This window comes from Clytia hemisphaerica, unplaced genomic scaffold (assembly GCF_902728285.1).
Source record: "Clytia hemisphaerica strain Z4C2 unplaced genomic scaffold, Clytia hemisphaerica genome assembly, whole genome shotgun sequence".
NCBI classification, from domain to species: domain Eukaryota; kingdom Metazoa; phylum Cnidaria; class Hydrozoa; order Leptothecata; family Clytiidae; genus Clytia; species Clytia hemisphaerica.
The window spans coordinates 214,231-227,797 of NW_027104034.1; the positions used below are offsets into that span (position 1 = coordinate 214,231).

At 36.4% G+C, this 13,567-nt stretch overlaps 1 protein-coding gene across 1 annotated transcript; it reads left to right on the top strand.

Annotated features, from left to right (window-relative positions):
* Positions 1 to 422: 422 nt before the first annotated feature.
* LOC136811741 (uncharacterized) lies at positions 423 to 9,641 on the top strand. Its single transcript, XM_067068361.1, has 3 exons — positions 423 to 617; positions 7,802 to 8,125; positions 8,622 to 9,641. The coding sequence occupies exons 1-3, from the start codon at positions 554 to 556 to the stop codon at positions 9,479 to 9,481; spliced, it is 1,248 nt and encodes a 415-aa protein (XP_066924462.1). The 5' UTR covers positions 423 to 553; the 3' UTR covers positions 9,482 to 9,641.
* Positions 9,642 to 13,567: the final 3,926 nt, after the last annotated feature.

Consider the following 13,567-nt stretch of genomic DNA (forward strand, 5'->3'; position numbering starts at 1 on the left):
AGGCTTCTATGGCCAAAATGTTAAGAACAAGTTAAGAACAATGAAGGCTTTGCGGAGTCTAAAACACCTGATTTAGTGTATACTTGATTCTAATACTCACAAAATGGTGAAAATAAGAACATGTTAAGAACATTTTCAAACTTAAGAACATTCGAAGGCTTCGAAAATGTTGTATGTTCTTATAAAAAAACGTGTACGGATGACCATGACTCAAAATTCTTTTCCACTAATTTCAAATTCTGTTGTAAAGAGAAGAATGAGCGACGAAAATGTGGTTTAAATTCTTTTTTCGTTAAAGTTCTTAAATGACGCTGATGAGATGAGTACTTCCGTCACTAATTTCACGATAATATGTCAATTAGTATACAACATAATTACACTTAACTTCATCCTTATAAATGTTCTGTCTTATTCAAAGAAATGTCATTTATGTAATATGAAGTTGGTCATATATACACAACGTCTAAAGATCTGCCAACCGTGGTATTTTTGCGTCTGATATTGATTTTGGGAAAAGTTGTTGTTTTTAAATATCTTTTCTTTAATAAAGAAGATGGCATTGAAATTCATATTTATCGTATTTTGTTTAGTAATATGTTATGCATGTTCACAAAAAGGTAACACGACATAAATTTGCTTTTTAAACTGACTTGCTTGTTTAAGAGTGTTTTACAACACCTGCGGATATGTTGGATGTTGAATACTTTCATACTCTCTAGGGTATTAATTGCTCCCGAAGGGAGCCTATGTTGTTTCACGAGGCCGTGCTGGGGATCGAGCTGGCGAAAAATTGTTCAAGAAAAAAAACGGGACGATGTAACCTAGTGACTGCATCTACTAAAAGATTGCCGTGTGGTGAGCTTTTAAGCTAGCTCGACCGCGCGAACAGATATTTTGCGTTTTTGGCGCTCCAAAGTCATAGCTTGGAATACAACAACACCGCGTGAACAGAAATTTAGCGTCTTTAGCGCTCCAAAGTCATAGCTTGGAATACAACAACAAAAAGCAACGAAGCAACTTGAGTGCAGTTGGTTTCAGGTTTCAGAAAGTAGAAGGTATAATCCCATATACTGTTCTGCAACTTTGTAAGTATAATACTATTTTATCAAAAGTAATGTTTCAGATAGGAAAAGTAATGTTTCAGATAGGATGTATGATTGAAAATTATTCTAAAGAATTTCTTTTTGCTTTGTATCCTTGTTGTATAATCAGGCATCAGTTAATTTACTGTTACTTTTGGGTAATTATTATCAGAAATTGGAAAAAACTTTGCATACCACCATTAACGAAACTCCTGTTTATCTCCAGGCAATGTCAATTGAATTCAATTGATCCAAATTTTCGTAATTGAAGAACTATCAAATTTTATCAAACAGAATCAAACTATAATAGGTGTTTGGTTACTACTGAACCTGATCGAAGACGACCCTGTCGAAGGAAAGAAATATTTCTATCCCCAGACAAACCAATTGCGCTGCCAGATAAGTGAACCACGCGGCTGGATAAGTGAACGTGTTGTTATGAGTTAACGCACCGTCGACTAAGTTCGAATGAAAGCGGGCAGAATACGGCGGATGGCCATCCATATGGTGAAATTGACGCCCATGTGTGATCGCCCAATTGTTTAAGTACGTCTCGCAGACCACGCGTTCAGTCCGGGGAAAGTAATGTTAAAATATTCGGACACGCAACAAGAAAATCCCTGGAGTCGGGGAATCGGCAGGGTCGTTCGAACATTCAACTTTACCAGAATCTTTTAGTTTCGTGACTGTTCGATTTGGTTGCGGTTGCGGTAATTAACACCTATCGTTTGATATGTTAGATTAGATTGGTACCCGTGAAAAAGGGTAATTTGCATCATTTGAGGGAAACTTTACATTGCCTCCAAACTGCAGACCTTTCTTGGTCTGCACTTTGTCTAAGCTAAAATGTAAATTAAATGTTTTTGACTTTTGAATTTTTTACAATTTTATTACCAGAAAGCTCTACTTTAGACCTTTTTTCAAAGAGGCCACCTTGTAGAATAATTATGTAGTCCAGCAGAAAAACAATGATAATAACCATGCATAATTATTACAATATACATGATACAGTAATTATGCATGGCTCTATCATTGTTTTTATGGCTGGACTACATAATTATTCAACAGGACGTCCTCTTTGAAAAAAGATCTATTTGGAGGCGATACCAGTTTCCCTCCAGTGATTACCCTTTATCACGGTAATCAAACAGTCTGATTGACATCACCTGGATATTTATTACAAATTATCTATTGGCAGTTTCTTCTTCTCTATTCCTATTTCAGCTTTATGGTTTTGCCTTCCAGCCTTCTTCATTCACCATGACAAATACCATATTAACCATTAAAGTAGTTTTACACGTTAGATGTTCTGTCAATTGCTTTAAAGCCAGATTGACATTATATGTTTTTACGAGATCTGAATCGCTGCTTCAAATACACTGAGTTTGCACAAAGATAGCAGTTGTTCAACCAGTCATCAAACTTCATTTTAATATAACATTTTAATGAGAAGAGAGTTTTGACTTCAAAAGTTGAACAAGAATTGGAATGAATTGTCTGCGTTTTTAATGGAGCTGTGCCATGTTTTGTACAATGGGACACCAAAACAGCAACCATTTTAACCGAACTTCCACAGAATCATCTTTTTTGTACTGTCCAAGAAACCAGGAAATCTGTTTGTTGTTGAAGAGGATGTGACGATAGAGAGAAAAAGCTGACCAGAAAGCAGTATGTCCCAAGTTATCTCAAGTAATCCCATTTTAGAGCAGTTGACGGTACACAAACTTGACATTAACACTCCTTTAGTTGGAGAAATTCCTGAAGGATATTTCATGTTATGTTCCTGTTGTTTGGTTGTATTTTGAATCATTTTGGTTTTGGAATGCTTCTGTACCCACTATATTTTTTACGAAACAATATTACATTACGATATAGACCAAAACTTAGCTGAAAATTATATCATTGTCAAAATATAGTCTTGGAAATTATAAATTCATGTTTTGATATGTTTTTTATTTTTATTTTTGTTGTTGTTTTTTCAAAGAAAATGCTTTTGAGAAGAAAGTCATTCTAAATATTTCCTGAAGATTATTCCAAGACCCTGCCTATAAAACATGAAAAGCTTTGTAATTTAAGCTTTATAAGGTATCTATTAAAGGGGGGCATGTTTAGTGCAAGCTATGGCTGAGAAAAATACTTTGCAATATCACTGTATTTCTGACAAAAATAAACACAACATTTCGCCTTTTCTGAATTTCAATCAATCACTGTCAAATGCCTGTCATCGGGAGCATCATAGCGAAAGCTACTTGCTAGTCTAGTCTATTACGCCGACATTAAGTATTTACGCCGTCTATTAAGGCGTAGTGGTGTAGTGGTTATCGTGCTTGACTTCTGTCCAGGAGGCTCGAGTTCGATACCCACCGTGGCACTACGATTCACTTGGCAAGTGAATGCTCCTTCGCCCGGGTCAACCCATGCCATGTGAGGGGAATTGGGTACCATAACTCTGATACAAGAGTATGGGTAGATATTTCAGACATTGTGGTGTGCCGTGACACTCAGGAGGTTCTACACCTGCGAGGACATCCGTTTCTCCGTGTAGTTCGAGTGTCGTGGTATACATCATGGCTCTGCAGCTCGCATCTGCAGGGTTGCAATGTCTGCTTGCGCTGTGATTCCTACTCCATCGTGGGTAGGACCCATTCCGATGCATCGGAGGGCATATCTATCAATTACGCCGACATGGTTTCTACATAGTGCAAAGAAAGGCTTAAAGCGAATGGATTACCGTATAACTGAATATTTATTTAATTTTTTCGATTTTATGAGGGGCGTTTATTCGAGGGGGCGTTTAAAAGAAGAGGGCGTTTATTAAATTATTTGAGTCTAACGTCGAATATTTAGAGCAAATCTACTTTTGTTTTAGTTTTATACCAGGATTTCAGTGCAAATTTCTTTGGGTCGGCGACTAAAATTGCATCAAAACTGATCTGGTTACAAAAAAAACTAAAATCTTCTTTAATCAAAACTTGTATCAAAGTATACTTGTATCAAAAGTTTCTAATAAACGCCCCTCCCCTAGAGGGGGCGTTCATTTGAAGGGGGCGTTTATTTGAGGGAGGCCGTTTGTTAAATAATTTTCCTTTAAGGAGGGGCGTTTATTCCAGGGGGCGTTAAAAAAAAGGGGGGTTTATTCGAAGTAGTACGGTATAGGAAGCGAAACAATGAATGGATTATAGGAATCGAAACCTAGGATGACTTTTGACCCTTATTTAGCTTCTTGCTCAACTATCATTGATTTCCATTTTAAGTAGATGAACTTATTGATATTTAAAATCCTGATCGGAATTGTATCGGGGAATTCCGTTGAACGGGAAATATCGGGAAACTAATTATCACGTGTGAGTGTATTCATATGATATTGCGCTCTCATGAGTCTTTTGATAGATCGTTGACAGGATTTTCATTAGGTCAAACAAAACTATTGATAAACGATGTGGGTGTTGGGTGCTGATAGCACGATACTGGCATACTTAGCCTGATAACAGCTGTTCATAATTTTCTTACGCGCATGGTAAACCTCTGAAGGCGCTTGAAAATTATACATCTGAGGAAAATAGTCCTCCCGCGCAAAATTTTACAACAAGAATCTTGTTGTGCACTTGAAAGTCAAAAACTGATACGGCGCCCCTATTCATAAACACAATCACGCAACTTTGTTGTCATCCCCAGTCCTTTTAGACGAACGCGGTAATTACGATTTCGAGATTGCATATTCGTCAGATTGTTATCTTTTTACCCATCCCTTTAGAGCTTCAGCGTGGTGTGCAGAAAACAATCACAATCTGATCTCAGGTTAGGCATACTGGGATTATAAAAATCTAACATCTATTAGGGCTGCAAACTACTTTTAATTACCGTGAAAAAGCCCCGGGGGGGGGTACTAGGTTTGCGAGGTGACGGGTATGTCCGAGCCGAAAATCGAAAATCGACCCTTTGAGAGACAAAATTTTGGTGATTTTGGGACCCTTTGAGAGACTTTTTCCTAAATTTTGGTCCATTTTTTCCAAATTTTGGTTTGATTTTCACCAAATTTTGCTCAAAACTTTTGGAAATCGTGACCCTTTGAGAGAGAAATTTTTGATTTTCGTGATTTTGGGACCCTTTCAGAGACTAACTTTTGAATTTGTACCCCTTTGAGAGACTTTTGAGGAATGAGAAAAGGTACCCTTATGGCTCGCACATACCCGGCACCCATTTTGCCTAAGTAACCCCCCCGGGGAAAAAGCACAGGTCGAAATCATATATCGACGCTGTGCCGACGAATCGAGATTCTATTCAGCACGCAATCAACGAAGACAAAAGTGACCATGACGACCATCCAAGATCTTAGATGAAGTTCAAAGTTGATATTTCTATTCCCGTCGTTGAAAACACAACTTTTTAAAAAGAGTCAGTGATAGAGAATCATAACATAAAGTCTGTCTATTATTTCGATTCAATTAAAGTGACATTTCCGTAATTAATAGTTTAGTAATTACTGTTATACATTTGGGGATCATGTAAAAGATTTCTTTCGAAAGAAACTCACTTCAATTACACTTGGAGGTTTCTGGGGAATTCGTAAATAGTAAACTGCATACTGATACAGTCTGCTAGACATTGATAAGGTAATATTTGCTCTTAATCTTTGATTCTTTCTACAGTGATTAGATTGACACATGCGCGATAGAATTTATATTATTGGTCTTCAGAGGTTAATATATTCTTTGAAAACTTAACCTCTGATACTCAGGGTAACTTTTAATATATCCAGTTGAATGAGTATGAATATCATTACAAATAGTGGCGCAAGTGGCTCTGGGTACGTGATTGGGGTGAACTTTTTTAAGTCCTACTAACTTTGAATCTTTGCAGATCTTTGTGCAAAACTTAACTTTTTTTTCGATCAAACTTTCAAAAACCAGCTCTCTTTCCCTTAGACGATCCTATCGTCTACACATTATCACTAAAAAAGGAATAATTCAGGAGGCGGGATGAATTTGAAAACGGAGTTTAGTTCGATGCGGAGATGTTTACAGTGTATAGTGTAATGTATGTACAATTTTGTTCCAAACTCTACCGCCACTATCTTTTACCGTAAACCGCCCTGACGCCCTTTCTCTGCGCATATATATTTTCCCGCGTTTACTTACCCTCTAAACGGACGATAGCGTTTATCTTTCCCTCGAAGTTTTAGGATGCAAGTATTCAGGTTTAAGATACTCTTGATACTATAAAAGTGAAACTACTAATGATTCGTGTCACATTCTTCTGGTATTTCCAAACTTTCTTAAAAACCCAACAAAAACGACTACTTTTAAAGTGTTTTTTTGAGCGAGATTCCTTGGCGGATGGCACACAACGTTGTTTCAACGTTCATCTAACGTTATATGGACGTTGTGAACGTTAGATAAACCTTGAAACAACCCCAGCTTGGTTGTCGGTCTATGTTTACGAAGACGTAAATCGCCTACCTGTGGTTCGCTTCTCGGCTTCCTGTGGTTTTTATAATGTCGAGTTGAATTTGTGACCATCGCTTTTAATTATTTTTCTGTTTACTGCGCATCTGAAATTTTTACATAATCAGCGTCTTTCGGTTTTTCGAAAAGAAGCAATAGCGCTCCGCAACGCATACGTCATAATTATTACTTTTCTCTTTTTTTGACATTTGTACGAGTTGCAATCCCACAATTCAACAATTCAATGCGGCTCAATTAAAGATACGTGCAAGCTGTTATATATCTTTTGTCAAACGATGCAATTAACGTGCAAAAGAGATTAATGCAAAGGTTGATGGGATTGGAACTCGTACAAACACATCGAGAGTAATGATCATGTCAAAAATAAAATATATTTTTAGATTCAGCGCGGTGCGCTATTCAAGCGATTCTATCAAAAGGGAAAACTTAGATTTAAATCAAAGATTTTGATGAATACACGTTTTTATATAAGAACATAGGGAGCCTTCGGATAAGTGTTCCGGTTTCATATCAGAGCAATTTTCAACTAAAAATAAGAAAAAGCACTTAAAAACTTTCGTGCTCTTATTTAGCTCTCTGCTCAACCATCATTGATTTCCATTTTAAGTAGATGAACACATTGATATTTCAGATCCTTATCGGAATCTTATCGGGGAATTCCGTTAAACGGGAAATATCGGGAAACTAATTATCACGTGTGAGTGTATTCAAATTATATTACGCCCTCCTTTGACGGATCGGTGATTAGATTTTCATTTAGGTCAAATAATACCTTTGATAAACGAAATCCTGAACAGAATTGTATCGGGGAATTCCGTTAAACGGATTACTATCGGGAAACTAATTATCAGATGTATTTCTCGGAAGCTGAATTTGACAGCTTAGCGGTGTATATTGAATTTACGAGAACTTTATAATGAAATAATGATTTGTTTAGCATTATTTTGATAGATTGTGTTTTGTTCTGCAGCAACTTTGGGTCCAGTCTCTTTTTTGATTGACCCTTGCATTGACTGGGTAGAATTATGCAATATTTTTCGCAAGTGAAAATTAGAGCCAAAGCATAAGCAAATAACACCTACATATAAAAACCGTAATAATATTCGTCCTGGGATCGAGTGGGGTTCTTTTTTTGCATCTTTTTCTGGTATTGGGTTAAATTGCTTTTAAGAATCGAATCTTAAATCTGCCAAACGACAGGTTTGCTCTCGAATAAACTCACAACAGCGTTTTTTTTTGTTCTTTATGTTACAGTTGCTGATAAACCGCGAGGCTCGACAGACAATAACAGTCTTACTACAACACAAAAACAACTCGAAAAATTATCGACAACGCTTTCGGTTGCCGGTAAAATCAACACGCTCAACAAAAATGAAGTATCTCCTACGGTACAAACAACAGACAAGAGACAACAAGATGAAAAAGATCGCGTCCGTTACGAGAAATGGAAGAAACGGCGTCAGTGGCAACGTAATAAGGCTTGGAAACGTGGACAACGTGAACGACAACGTAAGGAAAGGGAGAAACGGAGAGAACGCCAGCGACACGACGATGATGACGACGACGACGACGAGGATGGTATATATTTTTATTTTTCATTCTTTCTCCAACCTATTGAAATAGTGATGAATCTCTTGAATTTGAAATGAAGCCAATTATTCTTCATTTCACTTAAAAATTAAAGAAAAATTCATATTGTAATGATTAGTTCAGTATTTTTTTTACTAGATTGCATTTTGTTCTGGGAATTTTCTTAAGCTGAACACGAGGATATGCGTGCTCTTCATCTTCAATTCTTTAAAATTAAATAGCAATATGATTGAGACATGCGGAATAAAATTATAATACTCCGTCACCACAGGTTGATATTCAAAGAAACTTAAATTGTGGTTTGACTATCTATCTGCTTTCTTTTACATCCATTGATTCTATGGATGTCACATTCGATCAAATATTCCAGAGAATAATTTTCTACTTGGGAATATATTTTTTTCTAGAATAGTCATTTTTTGTATGTTTAAGATTACAAGATTACTTCTCCTATTAATTTTAAATACCGTCTACCTTATCTTAGATCACAACAAACCAAACGTTATCTACATCACCTCTACAATAGCTGCCATCTTTATTGTTTGTTTCGTTGCCTTGGTGACCTGGCATTTAAAAGAGACTGATCGATTATGTTTCAAACAAAACGAAAATCAACGCCGAAACACGAACAGCAGTCAAAGAGCATTCGCTAGGAGATCCAAAATGAATTCTTCGATTGCTAAACCATTTCCTAAACCTTATCCAGGAGAAAAGTTTACTAATGGTGTTTTATCCAAGAATTTCATTAATTCTGTAGTGATTGAAAACATTTCTGTCTCTTACAGCTCACCGTCAAATAAAGAAGCTCAAAATGAAACAAAACTTGAGGAGTTTCAGAAGCAAGATTCTATGCTATCTACTGAAAAATCTACATCTGATGTATTGGAAAAAACGGTTTCTGACACTTTAAGTGAGACGCTGACATCTTTGCAAATTCCTGCCAACAAAAGTAACAGCCCAAGCCAACATTCTTTATCACACCCAGGGTCGTCATATTTACGTCATAGTGACTTCATCATCGGTGACGTAATGAATGACGTCATTGTTGATATAAAGCAATTGTATCAACAATGTGAACATTCTAAAGATGAAATTTGTTCAACGAATAAAGGCGCTATTGAAAGTTCAGACAATGCCGTAAATGAGAATTCTGACCTCGTAAACAAAAATTCCATTAAAAGTAGCGTAACAAGAGACTCAGAACTCTCAATCAAAGACTTCATTACCGAGAATAAATGTAATGACGATCTTGAAGAACATATTAATAATGGAGACTTAAAAATTGAAATTGAAGTCGCTTCAAATGTTGATGAGAAACAAACAGCGGTTGTAATTACGGCTTAAAACTCGGCTGAGAGATTTTTTTTGAGACATCTCGTTTTGAAGTACTCTTAGGTCCCTAATAAACGAAGGGGGGAGGTTGGAACAAGCGAAGTGAGGGTTGGAAAAACTTCGAATTTGAAGAAACGTCAGGGTTTGGAAATTGTACTTCTATAACCCCCCCCCCCAAAAAAAAAGGACTTACAAACCAGGTTTTATAAAGCTTTCTTTTTGACGGCTGAAAATATTTTCAAAAATAAATAAACGCGATGGTGGTTAAGAGGCCCGAAGAAGTTGAGAAAAAATCGGACAATGACAAGCAGAAGGTTACGATTCTGAAAGCACTCGCCAAAGGTTTTTTTATAAAAACAGTACGAGATTCGGTTTCTGATTGGTGAGCTTTCGTGGTACACGCTTTTTTTTAATAAGAATATTGTACTTTGGATGGGGGTCAAGTATTCTTAAGAAATTGCCAAAATTTAGGGTGAAATACTCTTAACGCATTCTTACTTTTTTAGACTTGACTTTTTTACAAACATGAGGAATGATCAATTTGAGAGTTTTGGACTTTAGAGAGTGAGCATTTGGGTTAAAATTACATTTCTTCCTCAAAGCTTCAATTTATCTCTAACAAAGGAAGCAGTTTTTTTCTTTTAACCAAATACATAGACAACAGCTACTACTGAAAAAAATTCCTGTCTTAGATGAAACTCGTCTTAGACTATAGCATAGTCTATATTCTTATCAAATTCTGTGAAATTCACCCTAGAGGATATTCTTAGGGTATTCTTACGATTTGGCCAATTTTCACCCTGATATTCTATATAGAAGATATTCTTATATAAAAAAGCGTGTATATTTCAGGGTCGGCGGAACAACCATAAAAGTGGGGAGGCTGAAGCTTGAAAATGAGATAAAGTTCGCTAGGAATTTGAGAAAAAAGCTTATTTGCTGAGGCTGAAGTCTCCTCACAGTCTCCCCACTTTTCCGCCGGGCCTGTATTTTCATCTCAAGATTTTTTTATATATAGTTTGGAATAGACCTTTTCATAAATTACGTCACGAACATCACTTGCCTCGTATTCAAACAATTACCATGGTGATCATATCCCTTGAGACATTAAATAGTTTTTTAATGAATGGAAAGTAATTGCGATAAAATCCGCTGGGAGTTAATCACCATGGCAATAATTTCAAAACGAGGCAAGTGATGTTCGTGACGTAATTTATGAAAAGGTCTATTATTTCATGAAAAAGATACGTTGGGTAGGGAGGTTACGGTCAGAGGTATTGGCTGTGTCGAAAAAGATTAAATTCAGTTGAGAATTTTGTAAAACTGTTTTTATTTTATAAATATACTTTGCTTTTGTAAATATTTCTAGAGAAGAAAAAATCCTCATGAGAAATTTCGTTTTTATTTGATATCGGACTCCTTTCGCACCCCTCAAATCCCAAGTGGGAAAGGGGGTTTTGTGTTGTGGGTAGTCGATATTTTTCCTAAATAAATATGGATTTCTAATGTTCTGAATAATTATATACGCTTGAAGGTTTTGTTTTTACATAAATGTTCCCGTTTCATATCAGACACATATTTCTTATATAAGCAAAAAATGCTTTATTTTCCATTTCTTAACTCCACATCTGTGTCAATTCAATGTGAAAAAGCTTGAAAATCAAAATTGATGAGTAAGCAAATTATATCATTCTTATTTAAAAACAAAACCTTTAATAGACAACAAGAACAAATAAATTTTCTTTTGTTTATACCCGTTATAAGATTCTATGTAAATTTGTTTATGCAGCCCATGGACATATAAATGTCCATGCGCAACCCAACCAGAACAATTTTTAAGTCGTATAATTTCTAGCTGAAAAGTGCGCTCACAGAACACGTCAGAAAAAAAAGGCTGCTTTGCCGACTGCTTTCGAATCAGAAATATTTTTCTTGTGTTTCGCCCGGTCATTTGCTGTGTACTGTCGTTGTACGATGGTACGATGGCCCTGAAGGCTCAAAATTTCTCTTGAAAAAACAACCAGAGTTTCCCAAAATCAAGCTGGAGTTTCCCAAATTTTAGACGGAGTTTCTCAAAACCAAGCCAGAGCTTCCCAAAATTTGGACGGAGTTTCCCAAATTTTAAATGGAGTTTCTAAAAAATACACAGGCTGCAAAATTAAAGTCTGAAGAAAAATCCCGCTTTTACTCGAAATTTTTATGTGCTTGTTACATGACATTTATTTCTGATTGGTTCGAATTTATTGACACTAATAAAGTTATCAGCTGTAAGTTGTAAAGCAATTAACATGAGAATAAAATCACGTGAACTTTTTTGAGTAATCAAATGTTTTGACTGCATTGTACTGATTTGATATAATTTTACAGCCCATGTTTTGAGAAACTCCATCTAAAATTTGGGAAACCCCCTTTTAGAGGGGGGCGTACGGGGGTCGCAGACACCGAAATACCGACGCATATTTCTTGGATTACCGTCAACACCGACAGTAAAATTTGGTAAAATCCTTAATTTTGTCACCGCATGGCATGTTTGACACCGAAATACCGTCACTTTTTTCTTCAAACACCGAAACACCGATAGAAAAAAGGGTTGATACCGTCACACCGTCAAACCCGTACGCCCCCCCCCCCTTTTAATCTTGGGAAGCTCTGGCTTGGTTTTGGGAAACTCTGTCTAAAATTTGGGAAACTCCAGCTTGATTTTGGGAAACTCTGGTTGTTTTTTCAAGAGAAATTTTGAGCCTTCAGGGCCATCGTACCATCGTATTCAAGAGAAATTTTGAGCGTTCAGGGCCATCGTAGTCGTTGCGTTCCATGCAATTAATCAAAAAATTTCCCAGGTCGAAGGGGTTTTTTCTTCCCGCCCCCACTGTGTTAAGGGCGGCTTTGACTGTATGCGTTCCGGGCGAAGGGCGGGGAAGATGAACATTTTTACGAGCTCCTGTTTCCACCGAGGTCCGCAATCGAATCTAATGGTCTACCACCCCCAGTTCTAGCCTGGGAATCCATGCTATGATTTCTTCTTTGATAAACTGATGTCAAAATGTATATTCGTATATTGTAATGTAATTCGAATTTCCCACTGTAAAAAATGTGAGTCCAATATTGGACTCACAGCTCGAACCCGTCTTGTGTACATCAAATTATAAAAAAACACACAACGGTTCTCCTGTCTACCCCAGTTCACGTTCATTCCATCAATGTCAATTGAATTCAATACAGTATTTCTTCAATTGACATTGATTCCATGTCGCTGCCAATTTGGCTTTCAAGGAAACAAAGTTGAAGGAGGTTGTTGTCCTGTTTACCTTTTCTTTTTTATTAATAATAATGGTTAAAATGGTTAAATTCACAAAATCAGGGTGCAGAGAGTACCCTGCCCAGTTGGCGACCGAAATTTTTAGATTCAAATTTTTCACTTTTTACTTTTTTGAAAATCCTTTTCAACCAACGGTTAGACAACTTTTAACATGTTCTTCGTGTTTGTTGAGATATCAACGTGAACGTGAAAATAAGGTTTTCACGGAATTCGGGAATTGAGATTTGAGCGTAACTGAAAAGCATTATGTCTACAGGTGTTTGCCCCTCAAATTCCGTGAAATTTACTTTTGCTCAATTTGTTTTTTTTCTGTTTTTTAACTTTTTTGTGTTTTTACAAGGCTCTTCTATAAAAAGCTTCCCAGTAACTTAATCTCAATTCTAGGTGTTTGGTATTTTTTTTCAAATCGACTTTTATTTTTATACGCAGAATTCAGTCGGAATCGCATTATCAGAACAAAATCATCCATTGATTAAATTTTGTGTGAAATGATATCTGAATATTTTAATAGAATTTATGTTATTATTTAAGGGAACCCCACTTTGCCACAAGTGCCAGTGAGAGCGAAAATGCCAACTAATTTTTTCAAAATCAGGCCAACAATAAAAGTTAATTGTTCTTCAGAAAAAGCTATTTTTTACCTTTATTCCTGCAGCTTCCCAACATCCAAGCTCTCAAACATCACAAGCCGAATAAAATTACTTTCGATTTCCCATAGAAATTATGCGATGAAAAATCCGGGGGTCAAAGAATGAAGACTTTTTATTTCCGAAAAAGTT

Excerpts from the sequence above, each read along its gene's own strand:
- LOC136811741 (XM_067068361.1), top strand. The coding sequence starts at position 554 with ATGGCATTGAAATTCATATTTATCGTATTTTGTTTAGTAATATGTTAT. Across the intron at positions 618-7,801 it reads TTATGCATGTTCACAAAAAG|TTGCTGATAAACCGCGAGGC; the intron begins GTAACACGACAT and ends TTTATGTTACAG. Across the intron at positions 8,126-8,621 it reads CGACGACGACGACGAGGATG|ATCACAACAAACCAAACGTT; the intron begins GTATATATTTTT and ends ACCTTATCTTAG.